Source organism: Megalops cyprinoides, chromosome 2, assembly GCF_013368585.1.
Source record: "Megalops cyprinoides isolate fMegCyp1 chromosome 2, fMegCyp1.pri, whole genome shotgun sequence".
In the NCBI taxonomy this organism is placed as follows: Eukaryota; Metazoa; Chordata; class Actinopteri; order Elopiformes; family Megalopidae; genus Megalops; species Megalops cyprinoides.
Genome location: NC_050584.1, coordinates 46,113,642 through 46,136,732, shown reverse-complemented (window position 1 = coordinate 46,136,732; position 23,091 = coordinate 46,113,642). Strand labels below are relative to the sequence as shown.

The following is a 23,091-nucleotide window of genomic DNA, read 5'->3' as shown; positions in this document are numbered from 1 at the left end:
TCCTAACTTGGTGACGGAAATGAAGGCAGCGTATGCTGGTGAGGCAGAGTCGAGGCCCTGGAGGTGGTCTTGGTGGTGGGGCTGCTCATGAATACACAATAGTGTTTTTGTTAAAAAGAGTGAAAGAGCAAGTAGGAATTTCTTGACTCTCACAATGTCGGAAGAGGCCAATCAAGCATCTAAGCATAATCATTTCAGCCTGCTGTGGCCTGGTGCTAACACTGCTAAAACGTCCGGATCGAGATTTTAGTTTGCTGTACATTTTCGGAAAAGACGACATTTTATTCAAGGGATGTGGGAATCTGTAAGAGATGCTTCAGTTTTCTGGCTTGAGAAATTCAGTTGTGCATCCTTGGCTGCGGAGAATGTCGTTTCCAGCACATTGTTTCATATTAACCATGGCTCTGCTTCAAAATTGGCCTTGAATAGCTCCAGGCATGTATAGCACACCCCTCCCAAAAGACAAACACAAGAGATCTGACTTAAGAGTTACTCAAATCTACCACTTTAATTGGAATTTGAGATTTTCATTTTGTTAAATGAATGAAAGCCATTTTTATATCTAGTCATAAAAGAGCAAAATGTATTGAATCAGCCATGTTAAAATCCACAATAAACAAAGGAAATTCCTGGGCAGCTGGAATATGTGCTTGGAGATTTGAGCACTTCCTCTGCGTTCTGCATTTAAGGATTCCTTCTCTGCTTTTTTTTCCTCTCAAATTCAAGGGTAGAGTTACGAGTCTCCTCCCACAAGGGACGGTCAGCTTCAGCCCCTCCACCAATAGTCCTGTGCTTGCACTCTGTCTGAAAGTTTGGGGCAGCCAATCCCCATTGTGGTCGGCCGTGACTGTCTCCCAGGGCAACACTGAGATTCTACACATGTGGATCACCTTTTACAGTCAGCTTCTGCCGACTGTCGGGTGTAGATGTTTTTCAGAAGGGGGGGAGGGAGGAGGAGGACTGGCAGTCGCTGCGAAGGACGGGATAGCTGGTGTGAAGCCAAGGTTTGTGTACTTTAAGAGAGAAGAGAGTGCGCAGCATAGACTACCCTGACACATGAACTGTCCCAGCACAGCTGGAGCAGAGAAAGAAGCAAAGGGGTGGACTGCCTCAGAATCCAGGGCACAGCAGTAAGAAAAAAGTGGGTTGTTTTTGTACTCTACTTTCGGCTGAACAGCTACAAAATTCCTGATGGGTTTCCAGCAGCTAGAAGCCTATGAGCACAGGGCAGGAACAGCACAATTTCAGAGCACGTTCCTCGATGGGGAGAGAAAGGTAAGACACAGACCTCTGCCATCTCTTACATCTCTTTTGTTTGTGTGTATCTTTAAGGCAGCCACAGTTGTTGATTTTTTAACAGAAAAATTCTGATCTCAGTGCATGTTAGTTTTGTGCCATGTCAACCAGATTAAGAGACTATTTGATTGAACTGTTTGATAAAAATGTGGTCAAAGCATTTGACGACATAGTCCAGTAGTTGAGTGGAAAACAAAATAGTAGTGTAGTAATTCTGGAGGTTCTCTTCTGAAATCTTTTCTTTTACATTTGGTGGAAATAATTTCTGATAGAAGCAGGAATTCTGATGAATCACAGGAGACTGAGTCTCAGTTTGGTGTTATTTCAGTCGCTCACCAGCCATTGTTTCCCTCATCCATAGTTTTACACATTGACATTTACATTGAGGGTCAGTGGCTGAAGGCATCAGGCAGGCCTATGGTTATGTAGTGCAAGGCTATGCAAAAGGACAAACATGAACACAGCATACATTGCCCAGTCACTCTGAGGAGTTCGGAAACCCGCATGTATTTCTGGCTGGCTTGCGGTTAAAATGAAAGAACACGGCAGAGAGGCCAAGCGGTAGACAAGGTGAACGCAACTCGCTGTGAAGGGAGAGAAAGGCAGAGATTCAGAGACTGGTCTGACCAGCTGTCTCTAAAACTCTTAATTAGACATTCCTGGGAGCTCAGGCTATTATAATTTTTTTAATTGTCAGAGTTTCACATTCAGGCTATTATAAGCACTTTGTGTGTTGAATTAATTACATTTTTCCTCCTTTAATTTTTTACTAACTCGTTCTTTTGTCTGTACGTATACACTGTTCATAGGTTTCTCTTTTACTCTCTCTCCCTCCTCCCTCCAATTTTTGTCTTTCTCCCTTCTCCTTCTGACCCACTCAGAGAGAGTCTGGTGTGCTGGAGTTTTCTGTTGCTCTGTGAAATGTAATAAGACAGCTGGGCGCAGAGTCTCTCTGCTTGGCCTTTGCTGTGAGCGTGGCAAGACAGAGCAACTGAAAATACCCACAGCTACTCTCGGTTTTCTCCGTTTTTCAAAGTCAGCGTCTCCCTTTGCAGTGCGTTGAAATGAAATGTCTAGTTACACATTATGCCGCAGGCTTTGGTTACTTCATGACTGGCGTTGTTTCGCGGCAGTATGTAGTTTGGCATTACTTCAGTGACTGGGACAGATTAACTTGGTAGGATTGCTTTTGTCTAAGAAAAGGGTATTGACTATTAAAGACCAGACTTCTACCCTATAGCCTAATCTGTGTATGTGTGTGTGTGTGTGTGTGTGTGTTTCTGTGTGTTATGTAGATGTCCACCAAAAATGTGGTGAAGACTGGCCCTTCTGCTTTTGTGATGTGTTGATTCATGAGTACTTGCTGATTAACGGTAGTGTCTGGGGCCTGTGAACGTTACCTGCGGGAATTCTGGGTGCAGGAGAAGCAAACGCTCATTAAACTGAGACTAATTAAATTAGATTTGCCTCTCTAAGGAATCAATCATGTGTGTAAGAGTCTTCCTCCAAGTAACTCCCTTCACTTCAGTTTGCTTCCCGTTGACAATACATTTTAAGCCTAATATGTCCTGGGAAGAAATGGCAAATAAATGGACATGGCACCTCCGTTACACGCTGCTGCAGTATGGGCCGATCCCGACACATTGCCTGTTTGTCCGCTGGGATGCTGCTCACTGTTTACATATAGCCTCAATAGAGCTCCAATTCCATTTCCTTCCTTCTAAGGGCTCATCTGATTAGTTAGCTTTTTATGGAAAAAAATGGAACACACACACAAACAATTAGTTTCCTTGGGAACATAGTGCTGAGAGTTGTCTATGCACGTTTCAGTTTCAGAGCAACTCAGCCAGTTTCACAAGTGTGAAAATGACTCTGAAAAGTCTGCAAAAGCCTTTTTCACACTTTTATGGCAGGAGGAAATTCTTTCTGCCAGTTACTCGCTGTTGCTTGAATGTTATTTTCACATCTGAACCCAGTTATTTGTGACTTTTATGTCCAAAAGTTATGTGGAACATTTTTCATGTTTGTACATTTGACCTTAATTCAGTTTGGCTAAAAATGCTAACAGATCTCCTGTGGATTTACGTTTGCATATCACAGTTAACAAGACATCCCCCACCCCCCATTGGGAAAGGGAGTCCCTGGTATGAACAGCTCAAAGATAAGAGAAATGTGTGAAGCCCCATTAGTGTGAGGTGAGAGGTTCTGTATGGGGAAACCATAGTTGCAACAAAGAGAAGGGCGGCCCGACCACTTCAGGGGCAGCATACAGTGTGTTGTAAGGATTAGGATTTTATATATATATAAAAAAAACCATATCATCAGAAAAATGATGGCTATTTTTGTATCTTCCAAGGACAGTAGTCAGATATAGCTAGCTAAAGGCAGAAGAGCCAGGGATGAAAACATCAAATGCATGATGATAAAATGCTGTGTCCTTTCAAGAATGGCTTTCACCTACACAGGTCCCCTATGCTGTTCACATTTACATTTACATTTATTTATTTCGCAGACGCTTTTATCCAAAGCGATGTACAAAAGTGCCTAAGTAAGTATAGCGACAGTACGGGGACAGGATGTATACAGTTCCACAATGAAACAGTAGTTCTCAGCTGAGAGCAAAGTCTGTTTGAGGACACAGTACTAGCTAATTTTAACAACTACAGGGTATAGGGCAACTAACAAGATCCGAATTCAAAAACAGAGCAATGAGTGCCAAAGTAAAGACGATAACAAAAAACAAAAAACACACAGCAATTTTTAACAGCACTGATCCAGATGGGGATGAAAGGTGACAGCAGACAGCAGACAGGAGTTGGGAAGTGACTAGAGAAAAAGAAATTATACTTAAAGATTCCAGTCACAGAGTGGATTATCTCCAGGCTGGCTTTTCCCTAGTCTTAGAAAGGCTTTAGCGTCATGATATTTATATTTCATTTATATTACCTTATGTGTATTATGTGTCTATCCATACAACGACAATTTATTTGAAAAATATCCCACAATCCTTGAAGTCATGGTAAATTGTTCAAATCTAATAAGAAATAAGTTTTTTTCTTGCCAATTTATTAGTTTTGACTCTAGTAATGTCTGTACTAATATTGTTAACAAACTGCTTAGCAATCTGGCTTGAACCAAAGATATTTTATAGATAGCCCTTGCGTTGCGTTGCTGGTGACTGATATTTGCTCCCATGGGCATCTGCAAGTGTGTGTTCACCCAAAGTTGCCCAATTTCATGGGATTTCTTGATATATATGTATAATAAAATTCATTCAAACTTTAGGAAAATACAAAATCTGCTTTAGTAAGAAACCTGTTTGAAGTTGAAAATTAAACAGCAGCATAAGTCAAAGTACTAAAAAAAAACTGGATTAAAAATGGGGGATAGTATTTCAAATGGGACTTCTGAACTTGTAAGACAGTATTTTTTGGTTGTATGCAAGAGAGGGCCTCAGAACATATGAAAGATGCTACAGCTCCTGGCCATTGTGAAATGTTGTCATGGTGACAAACTGCTGTCAGCTGCAGGGGGAATAGCTGGGAAGGTAGCCATGGTAATCAGCTGCCAAGCAGTGCTAAGTGTCTGAGTTACCAGGTAACAAGACAGTGAGGCCTAGTCCCTCACAACGAATGTCCTGACGTGCCTTCCACATATAGAAGTACTGGCTACACTTTCCTCAGTGCTTATCTCTGCATCACCGCCTTCACTTGGGGACTTTCCACCACACTGCTGCCGACTGGATTATTAAAGGAAACTCAGCTCCCGCCAAGAGCGGCTAAAATACAGATCAGGGTCTGGCTGTATTAACTTTTGGAACTGAAATAAAATGAAATGAAAACGCCTTTGGTAAAAATTCCTGAATGGACTCACAGAAGCCAATAATAGTCAGATATGAAAACATTTCCATTCGTGTCCCCACCCTCCTTATGCCTCCTGCAGACGCGCCGCTCCACGGACAGCCTGAACCTGCCATGGAGGAAGTAGCAGTAGCAGAGGGATCTGACCCTTTGCCCGACGTTCTGGAAAGGGCTGAGTTGCAGCTGGGCAGGAGGCCGGAGACCACCCTGCACGTGACCGATGAGCAGCAGCTACGCAGCCCCAGCCCCGACCCCAGCCTGGAGCTCAGCACCCCCTCCTCCTGCTCCCCCGGCTCGCCCTGCGCCGGCGGCCAGCCGCAGCAGCACTGCCTCCCGGGCTCTGCCGTGTCAGCCCTGCAGTCCAAAGTGAAGGCCCTGTCAGAGCGCAGGGCTGCAGGGAGGGAGAGGGACGACAGGGGGCCGGCCGGGCAGGTGCCCACCCAGAGCCCGGTGGTGCTGGTGAGGGGGTCCGGCCAGGCCACAGTCATAAAGAGAGTGTCGGCCTCTGTCCTGGCATCTGCGGTCACAGCGAAATGGCAGTCCAGCAGCAGTGATGAGGAGATGGAGCCCCACGTCCAGGTGCACTCTTACCTGTCAAACCACCCGCTGTCGGGAGAGCAGGAGGTGCAGGTGGAGGTGTTGGGGGGCGACGGGTGTGAGCTAGGCCCCATCACAGGCCTGGCGGCCCTGTCCCGCGAGCTGGGAGAAGGGGCCAGCCTGGAAAACCTGTCTGACTGCAGCACCATCCTTCAGGAGGAGCCACCCTCCAAACCCTGGGTTCCCCCTAAGTCCTTTTGGAAAGCGACCCGGCCCGAGACCCTGCCTCTGAATGGGGATGCCCCGGTGGCGGGTGACAGGATGGCCAGCGGGATGATGCTGGCGACAGGGATTCCGAAGAGAGCCTGGCTGGCGGGAGGGCAGGGGGTGCGCAGGGAGCTGCAGAGGTCGGACAGCCTGGAGAGCCACCTGCGCAGGTGCGTGCAGAGCGAGACGGGGCTGGTGGCCCCGCTGGGGGGGCTGTGGAGGGCCGACAGCTGGGAGAGCGTGTGCAGCAGCGGGAGCTCCCTCTCCCTGGCCGAGAGGGTGGAGATGAACCGCGGCATCCTCAAGCAGATGCTCAGCAAACCCAAGGGCAAAGACCCAGAGGGCCCCCCGGGCCTGGGCAGTGAGCAGCAGGACACACCGGAGTGCAACGGCAGAGGTACAGTGATGAGTGCTTCCTCTCTATTCACTCCAACCCAGCTGTGATGTATAAAACTATTAGGATTACCACAATGGTTAGAGACTCTGGGTTTAAACAATAATCTCCTAAATCCTGTGATATAAGGGATGTTAGGTGGCAGAGTGGGTCTGATCTCTAAGACAGGTGTAGGGAAAATGGCTCTGATTTCCTCTTTGGGGGAAATATCACCGAATGAGCCTGATCACGTTCCCGACCATCACAGCGCCTAGGCTTCTCTTTATGTCCTAAACATACAGGATCTTATGTGGTAAAAAATAAGAATTTCAAGGGAACAGTTTAAGGTGTGAGGATGATGGCACGAATTTAAGATGGGAAGATGAATGCATGCAGGGACGGAAGAAAAAGATAGAATGAAACTGGAGGTCATCTATCCAGATATTCAAAGCAGCAAGACTGAAGGATGAAAATATGGCCAGAAATAGAGAACAAAAAGCAGAGTTGTGGTACCCAGAACAGCCTGCCAGATGTTCAGCGAATGCTTTCCAGTTGGGCCTTGGTCCCCTGAACAGCAGTTCCTCTCTGCCTGTAGGTCCAACACCCATGTGAACAGATGTTCCAGTCATCCCAATACCCTGAGATCTACGTGATAAATAAACTGTGCTATTAATAGAAAAAGAGGACAACTGAACGTGAGCCTACTAACATTTTGATACAACCGAACACTTCAAAAGCTGAGATGTTCTTTGCCTGCAGGTGTTACGTAACAGTGACCACGGTGCCTTCTGCTGGTATTTTAAGCTGGGGGATCTGGAGGTCAAAGAGTTCTGCTTCTCGTGCACTTTACTCAGAGGAGATAATGCATTCATTAAAATCTGTGGTGCTTTGGAGACCATTTCTATACAAGCCCGATTGGCACATTTATTTCCAGAAGTCTACTACACACATTTTCACCGTATATATTATTTTATGTACAACTGCAGATGGAAAATAATAGCATGAGCCATGATGTTCTCAATTGCATCTTATTCAAAGTAAGAGTGACGGAAAAAAAGCATTGCTGTAGCTAATGCTGTGGTGGTTTCTCTAAAGGCTTGACTTCCCTGAATGACAGTGACTGGGATTCTGGGATATCTCTCCAAGACAGTGAACACAGTCAAAGGTATGGCTACCAGCCCTGACACATCTTGTTGAAGTCATACCTGCCATACACATCAAGCCCCAGCGCTAAGGAGTTTCCTGGAATTATCCTTTCCTGTGCCAGTCATTTATAAATTCAATACACACTTTTTCCCTCTGTAGTTATTGATATGAGTGCTTTTTGCTCAATCAGTGCTGTTGAAGTGTCACAGCTCTGCATATTTGAGACATTAGAACTGTGAGAGAAGACATTGTGGGCAGAGCAGCTGCTTCCTTAACCCAGTGCTCATCAGCACAAGATTAAGATTATGTCACTCACTGCTCATGCCCCTCCTCCTCAGTATCATTGCATAAGATGGCTTAATAATATTCAGCATTGAAACTGCCAAACCAACTCCATCTTCCGGTGAATGTCTGAATGAAGCATTTCATTGTATTGTACAAATGTGCAACCAGTATACTAATGTGGCCAAGGGGAGCGTTTTCAGTTGTCTGTTGTGACCAATGGTGACAATATTCGCTAGGGTTTACTGGAAAAGAGGCTTGGAATAACAATTCTGGGAAAGAGGAATTGACCTCTGCTGAGGAATTGTAGATTTAGAAAAGTGAAAAAAATGTTTTCACTATGGAATTTGAAGGAACATGAACACAAATTTTAAAAATAACTGAAATGAGGATTTTGGAATGAAAAAAAACAACTAATAAAAACATCAGAAAAATTCATTAACAGGCACAAAACATTTCGGAACCACGTATACACACATGCATGCTGGTGTGCGCACACGCGCACACGCACACACACACACACACACACACACACACACACTCACACACTCAGCTCCGTCAGCCTAATTAGTGGTGACGGCCTGCTCTGCCTAATCCTGGACACACGCTGACGTGTGCCTCTCTTCCTCTCTCTCCCCCCCGGTCTGGGCAGCAGGGCCTTTGTGTTCAGCGAGGACCTGCCTCTGAGTCCGCGACACGAGCAGGCCAAGCGTCTACTGGAGAGAGCGCGCATGAAGGCCCGGTCCTACCCTCTCAAAGCCGACCACACCATCCTGCCCGTCCAGAGGGACAACCCGTAAGTTACCTCCGCACCGTCTGTTTGTGCTGCCCTCCGCCTGGCTCTCTGTTTGAGCGCCGGGCCGATCTGTTGTTTACTGAGAGAGCTTAGGGCCACCCGACACCTGGCCCGCCCTCGCCAACCCTAACCCCATTGAAAACAACAAAATTCTCAGCTGCTTCCATCAATCTCAGTTCAGCAGTCTGTGTCGCCTCTTGTTCAGCTCATTTCTGCAGGAGTGCAGGGCTTGTGAATCCCTTGTGTGTGTGATAGCTGTTTCGTGTTGGGCTTGTTCAACTCGGTCGGAGCTGAAGTGCCGTGAAAGGGTCATTGTTGCGCGTGGTGTGAAGACGGGCTGAAGCAGGCGCAGGCTCAGTTTGGGGGGTTTCCGAGTGGTTACTTCAAAGCCATTTTGTATTTTAACAATGGAAAGGAGCAGAGGGAGCTGAAGAGCAGTAGCTCCATTGTTGGGGGGGGCTCTTTTTTTCTTTAGTGGCAGCGTTCATCTGCAACAGGTGCTGCGTGCTCTCATACATATGAAGCATGTTTGTGTTTGTGCATTTTCTGTCTTACTATTCAGGTGTTACCATTTCCATTTCAATTGAATCATGTTGGACGTCCGTCACTCTGATATTCTGAATGTTCCTGGGTCCTTTATTTTGATTGCAGAAATTTTAATGCACAGATGACTCTAGTAATAGGAATGGTGGTATTGATGTAAAGAGCAGAAAAGTTTATATTAATGAATTACATTCTTATTGTTGAATATACAAGGACTTTGTGTGTTTTCCGTTCCTCACTGTGCTAGGTCATAGCCAATCAATTGGGACCAATGGAGACAATGAGGCCGCTCTGGAGGCTATGATGCCCGTTCTATTTCTGCGGTGGGCATTATGCAAGCAAGCCGGAATTATGCAACAAATACGCAACGGCGTTGTTCACAATCACAATATCATCTCCGGCCTTTGATTAGTGCCTCTTGCAGATTCAGGGCAGTGCAGAAAGGATATTCTCCTGAGCCAGCTGTATCTTCATGTGATGAAGTTTAGTGAAGATTATGGTTATTCTAAAGGGATATTTGAGTTCCCCACCCAACTGAATTTGAATACAATTAAATAATCATCCTAGCTATGATAAGAACTATCATTCTCAAAATCTGCACATGACCTGCTTTTCTTTGTGGTAATTTTCTTTGTGTTTGTTATATAGTAACATATAAAATGTGAGTATATATTACATGTGTAACGTCAGTTAAAATACCCATATTGAATTCAACAACACAATGAGGTTCTTTTTTTGTGTAATATATATGTGTGGGTGTGGGTGTGGGTGTGTGTAGTGTGGGTGTGTGTGGGGGCTGAGGCATATTAGCAGGAGCTTCCTCAGCGCTACCATGCTTCCTCCGCATTTAACCCTGTATTTACACAACCGCTTCATGTTCCTCATTACAGTCATATCTCCAGAGCTGCTTCGTCTGATGCTATATACCAGAACAGTCGTTGCATCCTTTTTTTGTCTACAGTCACTGTTCTTTGTCTGCAAAATTGTTGTACTAGTGGCTAAACTACAATTAAGTAAATTAATTAATTAAAATTCATGTTAAGTAATATTTATACATTAGATGAATGTGAAGTGATTTATCTGGAGTGTCATAGAAAAGCTACCCACCTCTTCAACTGTACTTTTAGCTATGAATCCATTCATGGTTTAGTATTATATGTGAATATAGATTTTTTAAGGGAATAATTTCATTAGACCTAGCTGTATTGTTAGACATTTAAAATAATCATATACATCTCTTCTTGATGGTTAAAATATTTCCTATCGATATATAAATACCTGTTGTTGCATTTGATTATTAAATGTCTGTGTGATATCTGACAAAACTGCAAAGTTATTTTATTTGTTTATATTATATGAAATTTATTTATATTTACTGTATATAATGCAATGTAATTTATGTTTGGATTATTGACTTAATTGTCCCGAGGAGCCAAAAATTACTTTCAGATCACTTGCCACAGCAGGGATGCAGTGGAATTGAGGATTTGGAGAAGTCTGCTTGTCTAATTATGTCCCTTCCCCCGAGCAGAAAAAGAGCATGTGAGGAATGCAGAGGCCTTGGGTAGGCAGGAGCCAGCCTGCAGCGGAGCGAAGAATTCCGCGGCCTTAACCCAGCCCTCCGTGTCCGTGGGACGAGACGAGGAGCCCTGTTGTAACCTCTGCCGGTGCTTGTGTTTGTCTGTCACAGGGAGGTGCTGTCCAGGGCTGCTGCGGCGCCGCTGCGCAAGGCCCCTCTCGCGGGCAAGGAGGGCGCGGCCGCCGCGTCCGGCAACCTGAGCGACTCGTCGAGTGGCGACTCTGTCTGCGGGCCCCGCCGCCGTCACGGCCAGTCACCCACGCGCGTGCGCTTCGAGGACGAGTCGGAGAAGGACGCGGAGGTGCGCTACCTGGAGCGGCTGAGGCAGCGGCGGCGGGCGGGGGAGAGGACGCAGGGCGTCCTGGTGTCCAAGCCGAGCCTCTCGGCCTACGTCAACGGCAAGAAGGAGGGCGAGACGGGCGCGGCGGGCACGGTGGGGGAGGCAGGACGCGCTCCGGATGGGGCCCCCCAGTGGAGCAAGAAGACCAGAAGGACCCAGGAATGCAGCGTGGCTAACGGCGGGAGCCACAAGGCCACAGGACAAGAAGCGGTAAGCAGGAAGTGCAACTCCTGTGGGACTTTCCTGGAGGGCGGCAACGCCCCCCACCTCAACTCCAACGCAAACTGTCAGGCCCCTCAGACGGCTTCGGCCGACTGGGAGTCTCAAGGGAAGCTGATTCCCTGCTGGGTCACCCCCGCCCATCCCAGCCGCACAGTGCGCACAGAAAGAATCAAGGAGACCTACATTGGGGAGGTCGTTCCTGCTGAAGACCTAGACTCCAGTGTAGCTCATTGTGGCTTGGCTGGGGAAACGGAGAACAGTAGTTCAGGTGAGAGAGCATCGACTTTAGGGAAGCTAAAAAGGAAGAGTAGGAAGGGGGATGGGAGGCAAGAGGTGGGGCTTAGTCCATACGCACGGACAGTGGCAGGCAGTGGTTACCATGGTGTGTCATCGCTACAAGAGACTTCACACTGCAGGCCGGAGCCTAACGGGGCGGAGCTGGGCTCGTCTCAGGGGGGAGAGGTTCTGCCGCCCAACCCTTACGCCACAGAACAGTCGGGCCACCGGCCAACTTCCCCACCCAGAGACGGAACTCCGGCACCCCCTCTAGTCGAACCTTCAAGCCATCGCCAAATCAAGGACGCTCCCCCCGGTTCCTCCAACCCTCTGCCCAAGAAATCTGCTCTGAAGTCCGGGTCCAAGAACCGGCCCAGCGGCCAGCGGGTGGTGAAGCTGATGCCCTCCCCGCAGTACCGCCTCATACACCTGGACACCCTGGAGGACCCGTGCATCCTGGAGCCCAGCGGCGGGGCTCTGGAGCCGCCCGGCGACTCAGACGCCCTGCGGCAGTGCCTGGAGGAGCAGCTGTGCGCCGTTCTGAGCTACAACGAGGACAGCCCCTCCCTGATGAAGCCCTGCCCCCCGGGGCTGTCCACCGGCATTTGCCCCGCCCCATGCATCAGGCCCTCCTCCCTCAAGTACTCTGCGGCCCGAGCGGTTGACCACGCAGCCGGGGACCCCTGGGACGCTGCATCCACGGAGCCAGGTCTGCAAGAACAGACACATGCATGTGCACACCAGCTCTGCACAACGCACACAATCACCTCACCTTCACTGAATTATATTATATTGAATTATAATGACATAATTACGTCAGTATAATTCAATGTATAATTCTATATAATGTACAATGATGTTATATAATAATATGTCATTCAATATAATATGTAATTAAGCATAATATTATGTTGAATTATGCTGACATAACTACGTCAGTAATAACTTCCAAAATGATCTTTACAGAGAAAGAGCATGAAATGTCCATTTGCACCGATGTTCTCTCAGACATGCTTTGAATCTGGAGTTTTAGGGAGATCTACACTAGAGGCTTTGTGGTACCAAATCAGACCAGAGACCTTATGTGTTCTCTGTCTTATTTACCTCCTCTCTCACCTGTAGCTGGAAGGCTTGGGACTGCAGTTTTTAATGCGAAGGTTGGCCAGCTTTGACCTGTTGACCACTGGGGTTAGAGTTGTGAATCTCCTGATTTAATCCTTTTTCAAGAGTAATTCCACTAAGCTGAAAGTGTGGAGTTACTGAAGCGGTGAAGACCAAAATAGTCGTGTTGAACTCTGAGGTTTCTCTTGTAACGTTAGAGATCAGACACAGGGTTTCACTCTCCTCTTGTGTCCTTGTACTGGGTGTTGGAATCCATGAATACAAATTAAAATTTGATCACATTGCTGGCAGTGAAGTTCTTTTGCAGTATCAGAAACAGAAATTTACACCCATCTGCGGTGAAGCAAAGATGTTATGTTGGAGTGTAGTTTGTACCATGTGTATCTGGTTGTCGGTGCCCTCGAACCATGCCTGTTGCGTGTAAGCGTTATTGGACCGGAGCAGGCTCAGCACAGATGAAAGGCAGTGAATGGGTTTGTGCTTTAGCTGGAGGCAGCAGCGGTGGGACAGGCTGAATGAGTCAGTGAGGTGTCAGCTCTGTCACTGTCTCTGTGGGGGTGGCATGACGTGGTCACGCTCACGAGAGAAGTGTCTGTCAGCAGATCCTCTCAGTCGCCGTTGTGACGAGCCCAGAGAGGCCTGATGATTTCATTGGGACTTTCTGGTTAATTAGGGCTGTGAATCCTCTGGTGGCTCCCGGCGTACCATTCTCCTCCCTCCATCTCTAGCATAAACAAGGCACAAACAAAGAACAGACACAATCACTTGAGTGTTTTTTTTTTTCTTACAAATAGATAAACAGATTAAACTGTATGTGCTTTCTCTCTTGCTCTCTCTCTCACACACACACACACACAAACACATACAGACACACACGCACACACCTCACTTTCCCCTTTTCTTTCACACTTACATAAGCTTAATTTGTATCCGCAGGTAGAACGTTGTTAAGCCGCAAACTCTCAAGCATTTATCTGTCTCCTCCCCTCTCCTCAGCTGTGGGTCAGTACCACCAGGTCAACGGAGAGCTGTGCCATGACCCGGTCAGCGCGTGCTCGGTCCCTGCCCCTCGCTGCGTGGGTGACGGCCGAATCAGGGGTCCTCTGAGGGCTGAGCACCTGAGGGAGGACAGCCCTGAGCCCGGACAGTGAGTACCCACACTGCACCTCTCGCTCACTGGCCAAATCACTCGTACCAGCAGCAGTAATGAAGACGAGTCTCAACAGGGAATTATAACAAATGAAAAACCTTGTAGTAGGTTGGTTATTCGCTTTGCAGTGTTTTCTAGCCCTAATATACAGCAGACTGGATCTGTCATTACATTACATTACATTCATTTAGCAGACGCTCTTATCCAGAGCAACTTCCAGCACAACAGAACAGAAGTGTATCCATTCAAGTTGAATGAGAAATAGTTCCAGACCAGGCTAACAACACTCCCACACCAATGACTGTGAGGATAACACTATTCAAGCCCCACCCCGTTTTTCCCCATGGTTTTCAGATCAATCAAGGTCAATATCCATTTGCTGGCTCACCAGAAATATTTCTGATTTCATTCTGTGGTTTCTGAGAAGCAGGATGCCTAACAGTGGTGGTTTGGAAATCAACACGCTGCTATTAAACAAAAGTATTTTCCCAAGACACCAGCACAGACTCCCTGCCACTCCCGCGTACTTCCAATTCTAACTCAACACTGCCCTCAGCTGGCCGTAAACTGCAAGTGCATGCTTCATTCTATATCCTGGACTTGTGCTGTGTTCCCTTGCCCAGTGGCCCGGAATCTCACAAAAGAGTGGTGTTTGAGGGCATAGACCAGCGGGAGGGCAGGCCTAAGCTGTCACTGCGCCGCTTCTTCTCTGCCATCGGACTCAACAGCGTGGGAAAGCAGACCCAAGGCCGCTCCAGCAGCATGGAGCAGCTCAGCTTCTCCCCCAAGCATGGCTCAGCCTCCCCCAGCCCCACACACCGGCACTGTGGCCAGCTGAAGAAGGCCCCTTCGCTGCAGTCACTACGCATGGTAACAACCTCCAAAAATGTGCAGTTTACTTATTCCTTATATTGATTCGGCAAATATTTTCCCAGATGTGCAGTACCAGTCAAAAAGACACACCTGATTAAGATAATAGGAAATTTGTATCCAAAGGCATTTTGATCTAAAGATCTTGTTTAAATGTTTAAATGCTTGAAATTGTTTTCTTAGAATATATAATAAACATAAATGGTGAAGTTGATGCCCATGTATGAATTTCTTTCCAAAAATTTTTAATTTTAAAATATTTTTTTTGGCTGCTTTGAAGAATCTAAAATATGACAGTTTTGATTTGTTTAACACTTTTTAGTTATGGCATAATTTTGTGTTATGTCATAGGTTTGATGTCTTTACTACAATTCTAAAATGTGAAAAATAGTGAATGTAAAGAAAACCTTTATATGAGTAGGTACATCCAAACTTTTGACTACTACTGTATACTTATGGGGTGTACATCATATAATATTGATGTGTATGTATTTGCAAACATAAATAGCTGAGGAAATTCAAAGCACTTGTTATATTGTTAAAAAAATGTTGAGGTTTTATTGCTAGACAGAAGGATATTAAGTAAACAGGGTCCAAGCAAAGCAAATGTGAGGTACGGAACAGAGGAAACTGGAACACAAAGTAGACTGTGGTGAGATCAGCACTACTGCAGCAGTAGTATATACATACTGGCAGCCTCCATTCTTCCTATGAGACTGAATGCAAGAGAATTATGGATTGTCCTTGGCATGCTGCTGCCAGGCATCAGGAATAGATTATTCACTTTGACATGTATTAAAAGTGTTTTGTTCTTTGTTGAAATACATATTAGGTTACTGGGCAGACAGTAACAGCACTTGTTTCAAATGCCGGGTTCAGTGGGTACTGTGTCCGGGAGCCCACATTGTTGGAAAAAAGCTTCCTTTGTTCCATTGGGGATAGGGGTGATTAGGTGAGCCAAGTGGCTCATCTCTGGGCACCCTGGGACCCACCTACGGAGCGCTCATATAGGGTCAGGAGGATGTGCTTAACCTCTGACAGCATTTGCCTCCTTTGGCACTGTGGGATTTGTAGTGTAGAAAATAGTCACAGTGAGGGTGTGTATGAATTGGAGGAGTGCACACACCTAGCCCTGCTCTCATGAGTGGTTTCAGTGGTTCTGATGGTGTCAAGCTTAAATGCATAATTAGCGACTCCTAAAGTGGTTTAAAAAGTGAAAAACCAAGCACCACATATTAGGTTGCCTCTCCATTATGGAAGATGAAGAAATTGCATTTGATCTTTAGGTTGGGGGAGCTGGAACATTTGGGAACGACCTGAGGTCTGATTTCTGCATTGTCATTTTTATTCACCACCAGGGGTCTCCATTTGCGCAGCTGCGGAAGGCGTCGTCAGTGCAGAGCCTGCAGGTCCCCAAGAGGAAGGGAGACCGGTCCAGCGCGTACATGCCAGGAGAGCAGCCCTGCAGCCCAGCACAGAGGTACACAATGTAACAGCATGCACTGTTAAAAAGGACTCTGGGCCACTTGAGGTCACGATGAGCCCTGAGCTGGGCTTAAAGACCCATTGTCAGACAAGGTCGCCTGTTGGTGCTGTTTCAAATCAGTGATGATCAGGGTCTGTGAAATACCTCTTTGTGTATCTACCAGAAAGCATCAGTCACTCATGAGTCATCCAAAAAAAATCACTTGTGTTTGTTTTTCCTCCACTATTAGATACCATTGCAGAAGGGTCATCCAGCAGCCTGCAAAGCAAAGCCAATACCTCCCCTGTGCTGTCCAATAAGACTTTTCCATTCAAAAACATGCAGAGTGAATTGTGCACTAAAGCAGACTAAATAATTACCCTGTCATTCATCTGTTAGAATTTACCTTTCTATCCTTTTCTTTTTATGATATCCATCATAACTGTTAGCCGCACTTACAGGGTAAATATGTTATATTTCATAAATACTTAACTACTAAATTTGGAATGGCTGGGAGTAGGGCTGGAGCTGTTAGCCTTTACTTTTCTGGGGGCAGAGAGGGTTTTGTGGAGGGTCTTCTGATAAGTAAATGTCTGTAGCTTTGATTTTAAACAGTATTACATTACATTTTTGTCATTTAGCAGATGCTCTTATCCAGAGTGACTTACATAGGTTGCAGTTTTACCCATTTATACAGCTGGGTATTTACTGAGGCAATTCTGGGATAAGTATCTTGCATAAGGGTAAAACAGCAGTGCCCCAGCAGCGAATCAAACGACAACCTTTTGGTTACAAGTCCTGTTCCTTACCAGTATGCCACACTGCCTCCCCAACATGACTATAGTGTGCCAAATTAAAAAGGGTGCTTTCCCATATCCTTTTTCAAATAACATCAGGGAGCAGCAGACAGCTTGATTTCTGCTGCCTGTCCTATGTGAACCCAGGAGATCCTGGAAGGCCTGGAGTCTGAGCTGAACCAGAGTCTGGGCCAGCTGCTGTAATTAGACACCGGGAGGAGGTGCTCCCATCTTGCAAGCTGGATGAGTCACAGACCATGAACTTGGGCTGTTAGCAATTAGTGATATGTTTGTTAATATTGTATCATGATAGTGTGTTTGTTTAGGTAGTTTTCCAATGACTCTGTGTATCACCTGCCCAGCAGTGGCCGTGTTAAATTTAAGAACTTGATGCTTAAGGTGGAGCCAGACGCCATGTGTGGTATATCAGCTATGCTGCAATGGGTCATACTGTAAGAAGAGAAGACCGTTACCAAATTTCAGTCTGCAAACTCATGTTAACACATATAGCACGTTTAGCGTAACATTTAGGGAAAAGCATTCATTTCAAATATAAGCAAGCAATGTGCAATAACCATGTAAGTCTCCAGGCAGGTGGCTGATCATTCCACCTTAGTTGTGCCATCAGTACACAGTTGGAACTCAACAGGGAATTACAAGAGTCAATACCTACATTTGCTGGTACAAGAGGAGGATTTTTTTGTTTGTGTGGAATAAAACCAAACAGGCAAACTGGTAAAGCTAGCAAGGGAAATGAGATCAAGTGAAAGGGAAACTGGATGCCTTTCATTGTTTGGGGAGATGAAAGTAGAAAAGATAATCTGGCAGCGATACACTGAAATGATAATGTGTCTAGGAGCGTAGAAGCTATCAGCCTCACAGAAGTGATTTTGCAACAAAAGTAGCTGAAGACAAATGGGTAGAGTTCTTTTCTAAACCGAAGCAGGCCCACCGGAGTCAGAACCTCACATTCCTGAATGTTGGCACAGCAGGATTCTCCTCTCTGAAGGTCTAGTCTAGGGTGGAATGCCAGGAAAAGGAATGTAATGTGAGAGACTCGCTCATCTCAAAGAAATGTCCCTTCATTGAGCTGCTCTTAAGACAGCTCCACAAAATGAAACCACAAAATGAATCTTTCAAATAACATCTGCGGAGGTGTGATCGATTGAAATGCCACAATATGAAATGAACACATAATTCCTACCAACTCCACACTGTGGGAGATCACTAAATTAGAACCACAGGGGAAAATATTTTAAGGAGATGTTCTCAGCCATTGGGTATTTATTTTAAAATAGGTGTATTAAGATTAGAATTTTGCCAACATTATAAAAATGATTGCTACTGTTGTTCGTAATGTTCTTAATGTCTGACTTGTGTGACATTATCACCTCCAATGCGGCGTTTATGAATGAAGTGTATCCTCAATCATAAGCTGTCAAATGGGCAGCAGGGGGCGGGATTTTGGCAGCAGCTCAGGTATTCCCTGTATGTGTAGACAGCTGGTGCGTTGCGCAACACTATAATATTTTCCATTCACACCATCCACGGGGGCGTTTGCAGCCGCCTGGAAGATAAAAATAGAATGTGCCGCCACTCCAAAGAAAGGAGCCGAACGACGAGGCGGCCCTGGCGTCACGGGGTGGAAAGATGGCTTCAGTAACCGTGTGTTGACACTCTACACTAAGCGTATGAGGTTGACGGTTCACAAGCAAGGGTGCCTCTACCAGCAGTGACATGAGAGCTGAAACAGTCAAGGAGTCCAAAGAGGAAATTCCACACACTCTTGATTCCACATGCGAGGCTTACATCACATTCCTCGAGAGCCACTGAGAAACCTGATAGTGACATGACAAGGACGGTCTATAAATGGCTTGCACTCAGTCTCACAAGAGGGAGAGGGGCGTGGGTGGGGAGACACAATGTCTTGTAAGGTACTGATTTGGGCATTATCAGTTTACCTCTTTCCCCTCTGTGCCTCACTTAGATTTTGTTTACATTACATTACTGTTATTTAGGAGACACTCTTATCCAGAGTGACCTACACAGGTTACAAGTTTTACATGTTATCCATTCATACAGCTGGGTATTTACAGACACAATTCAATACCTTGCTCAAGGGTACAGTAGTACTGCCCCAGTGGGGAATTGAAGCAGCAAGCTTTTGGTTATGAGCCCTGCTCTTTATCACTATGCCACACTACTGTCTGTTTCCAGCTTTTTAGAGCTACTGTTTACCCACTTCTTTATTCTGACAATATATTTTTTCTAAAAATGCAAACATGTACTTTAACATTTCAGTTATTTATTTTTGCAAATACACATACATCATTATTACGTGATTTAAACTCTGTGCAAATAAATTTGAGAAAATTTGTAGATGCCTAATCAATATACTTGTAAATATCAGTGTGTTTATTATGGTCATGTTTTCCCTCAGTTCAGTATATATCTGTCTAATATTGTCTCTATAATTCTGTCTACGTATTGTTGAACATATCTCTTTTGTCTTTCTCGAAGTGGATTTGTGACCATATTTTTGATCCTGACCCTGTGACCCTCTCCTTGTTTCTCCAGCAGGGGTCTCCAGAGGGCTCTGAGTGTGGAGGATGTGAGCAGCCCTAGCGCAGTGCGCTCTGTGGGGCGAGTTGCCCAGGCCTTCCCCGATGGGACTCTACTGCTGGAGCTCAGGAGGCCCCCCAATGGGCCCTTTGGGTTCCTTATTTCCCGGGGTAAAGGTCGACCAGACTCAGGTATGAGAAAATGCAGGAACGTGACTAAATCCCTTGATTTTACCAGGTCTCTTAAGCATTATTATGTTTAATGAGGAGACCCAATCATTTGCTCTTTTACATTACATTAGCAGACACTCTTATCCAGAGTGACTTACATAGGTTACAGTTTTTGTATGTTATCCGTTCATACAGCTGGATATTTACTGGGGCACCTTGCCCAAGGGTACAGCAGCAGTGCCAGTGCCAATAGAACCAGCAAAGTTTTGGTTTCAACGCCTGCTACTTACCACCATGCTGCACCGCCACCCAGCTTGCTCTTGCTTCTGTCCTTTGGTATTAACTTGCACAGATGAGGTGGAGCTCTGCAGTAGCGTTTTCACCGCGTGATGCGTAACTGCTCCCGCTGCTCTCTGCATTGCAGGCGTGTATGTGGAGGAGATGGGAGACAGAAGCACACAGAAGCTGTACGCGGGGCTCCTGGGGATCGGGGACGAGATCCTGGAGGTGAACGGCGAAAAGGTCGCTGGCCTGACCCTGGACCAAGTGACCCGGCTCATGACGCAGGACTGCACCGCGTCCATCCGTGTGCTCAGACACCGCCGGGCGCTGCGTTAAGCGAGACCGCCACCAACGTGCAGAGCAGTGAGCAGAGTGTGACCAGGGGGACAAACGACGGGCGGAATTCACGGGTGCAGCCACCACAGTCGCCGAATCGTAGTGTGCAATAGGAAGACTCCCGCACCCTGTTAAAACCACAACTTCACTTGGTCGTTTACGGAGCCTCTCACAAGGACAGAGAGAACAAACCAGCAGATGAGAAACGCTTCTTTCCTCTTTCTTCCTTCAGCTCTGAGCCACAGCAGGATTCCTTGCGGAGAGTGCTGCATTTATATGTGTGTCAGAAGGGAACTGGTCACATTATAAGTTAGAATTCAAATTCAAAAATGTCAACCCTAACGCATTGTTTTACATCAGAGCTTGAAATGCGACCAGTAGTGCATAAAAGATGTGTTCTGAAAGACTCCTAATCAACACTACACTGAGTTTCCAGTGCCATTGCCTATCCTCAAACAGCACAAGACTTGTCTACAGTCATTCTCTAGGCATCATAGCTGGCCTCATACCTCATATAGATTGTTTCTTCTGTTAAGACTCTATACAGATTTACTAGGATCTGCTCTGTGCAATAAAAGCTTCTTCTTACAGTGGAAACCATGATTACCAAATGGCTACAGCAGTGAAAAAAAGGAATTAAAATGTAGGAACAGTAATGAACAGAATTGTAATGGCACAAATGTGGAACAAACTAAACATGATTTACACAAACCTCTCAGAACAAACTATTTGAAATGAAATGGTTTTACTAAATTTATATTAACACAAAAAAAAAACATCCACATCAGTCTACACAGTAGGAAGGATGCAAATGAGGAGATCCTGGAGGAGATGTTCTTCATTTTTACTTAACCAGCTTTGTAAAGTCCAATCTTCAACTCATCTCAAACTAAATCTGGGATATTCGCTAAACCTGTAAGATGATAAAATGCTACAGTGGATTATAGACAGCAGATGAAGCCAGAACTTTTTTCATGCAATGAAATGAGATGTGTAACGCTGTCCATGTAGCCCAGCTACAGGCCTCACTGCTCATTCTTTCAGCCACTGACATATTTAAGTTGAAATAAGTCTTTTTACACTCTGCATAAGCTGGCAAAGGACCGGGAGTTTGTTCAGCTGTCCTGAAGAGTACAACTGCATGGTGGTTTAAAAAAAAAAAGGATGCCAGAGGAGTTCTCACAAGGGATTGGATTTATACACGTACAATGGCAGGTTTTTATTGGCGTATGACAGACCATTGGAAATATATTCAAATGTATCGTTCTAATGTATTAGAAGACTCAAGGATTTTATTTTCCTTCAGTTAGTTTTTTCCTTCAGAGTTAGTTTTAGCACAGCATAGATTACCACTAATTGATGTATTTGTTATAAAAAACATTTTCATGCCCCTTTGTTTAAAAATGAACAGAACATTCCCTCATTGAGTGTTTACTGTTTCCCACATGGTTTTTCAAAGTAAAATTGGAGTAAAAATGCAGCTACATGTACCAGTCATTAATGTTCCATGAAACAAAGCTATCTGTAAATGCATAGCATTCTGATCAAAGATTACGCCTATTGTGCTCATGCAATTTTTATAATCTTAAAGGAGGATCATAAATTTATGGAATTAAAACAGTAAATGTTTACAAGTTGAGAGCCCTGAAGAATGTAGTCTCATCAGAATCAAATGTTTTTTTTTTCTACTGTTTGTGGATCAAAATATGGGTCTTTCCAGGGCTACTTGCCTCTGGAGTCTGTGCAGAAAACATTAAGTTTATATCTATATTTATAAATATGCAGTCTGGTAAACTGGATCAAGTTCCAAGGGGATCAGGAAAGTAATCTTTTTGGAGGCAAAATTAGAAATCCCTCGCTTTTCTGTCATCAGCTCTTACCAGTTTGTCTCTTGCTCTTTGCTGACCTCTGATGATGTCACTCTGCTTGTATTCCGCTGTCCCGCCTGTCTGTATTTGACCTTTAAGGCAAAAATGGCAGAGCTGCATTATTTTAATTGCTGTTCATGACTTATTTACCTCAAAGACAGAACACGGACAGAACACATGCAACAGTAAGAATGAATGCCAAACTGTTACACTGCTATAATCTATCGAACATTTAAAGCTATAGTTTAAGACTTTAAATAGTATCAGGAGACAAATAGGTAAAAACAAAATAGTTTACATGGTGATTTGAAATACACAGATTTGGAAATGTATAGTGTGCTGTTTTTACATTTCAGTATTTATGACATAATAAAACCAGCAAGTGAATGAGAGTGACCATCCAGGCTTTGGTAATGAGGGTGCCATTTCACACCTGTCATGACATCAGTATTTAAGTATACAAGAAAGTAAAAAAAAAAAATAGATCTCCTGGTCACTCAATCATTCATTCAATCCATTCATTTTGTTATTTTTATTTATATTGACGGTACAAGTCAAATAAAAGATTTGAACATGCGGTTGTGTCTGCTAGGTTTGATTACAGTGGTTTGCTTTGTCCTAAAGCTCCTGACTATTGAGATGGCAACAGTGGATACTTCCTGCATCTGCACAGTATTGCTTCACAACCGTTGTGTGGGGTCTGACACAGAATATCCACGTCCTACAGATCACACATTTACTGAGAGTAGGTGGTGGGCTGCTCAATCAAAAAAAAGACCATTTGAATTGCTGCTCCTCTAAGCATCCATGGAATTTCATTGCCACTTTGAACCTGAAAACAGGTCAGGGGAATGGATCGGCTGGGCTGGTGTACATGGCCTCTGTCCCTTTAAGGAGAGGAAAATGTATGGGGGGGGGGGGGGGGTATGGAAGGACACAGCAGAGACGAGTG

At 45.2% G+C, this 23,091-nt stretch overlaps 1 protein-coding gene across 3 annotated transcripts; it reads left to right on the top strand.

Moving 5' to 3' along the window:
• The first annotated feature begins 940 nt into the window (after nucleotides 1-940).
• On the top strand, nucleotides 941-21,650 carry si:dkey-121a11.3 (uncharacterized protein KIAA1614). Of its 3 annotated transcripts, none has more exons than XM_036554595.1 (10): nucleotides 941-1,275; nucleotides 5,239-6,357; nucleotides 7,429-7,498; nucleotides 8,417-8,557; nucleotides 10,791-12,226; nucleotides 13,636-13,786; nucleotides 14,413-14,659; nucleotides 16,018-16,139; nucleotides 19,499-19,674; nucleotides 20,078-21,650. In XM_036554595.1, the coding sequence occupies exons 2-10, from the start codon at nucleotides 5,271-5,273 to the stop codon at nucleotides 20,269-20,271; spliced, it is 3,624 nt and encodes a 1,207-aa protein (XP_036410488.1). In that variant the 5' UTR covers nucleotides 941-1,275; nucleotides 5,239-5,270; the 3' UTR covers nucleotides 20,272-21,650. The 3 variants fall into 3 exon arrangements, with proteins under 3 accessions (XP_036410488.1, XP_036410496.1, XP_036410483.1); XM_036554603.1 differs by having other exon boundaries at nucleotides 8,414-8,557; nucleotides 19,502-19,674; XM_036554590.1 differs by having other exon boundaries at nucleotides 8,414-8,557.
• Nucleotides 21,651-23,091: the final 1,441 nt, after the last annotated feature.

Bases quoted from the DNA above. Each gene is read 5' to 3' on its own strand.
- si:dkey-121a11.3 (XM_036554590.1), top strand. From the start codon at position 5,271: ATGGAGGAAGTAGCAGTAGCAGAGGGATCTGACCCTTTGCCCGACGTT. The intron at 12,227-13,635 runs GTCTGCAAGAAC...CCCTCTCCTCAG, and splicing joins CGCTGCATCCACGGAGCCAG to CTGTGGGTCAGTACCACCAG. The intron at 13,787-14,412 runs GTGAGTACCCAC...TCCCTTGCCCAG, and splicing joins GACAGCCCTGAGCCCGGACA to TGGCCCGGAATCTCACAAAA.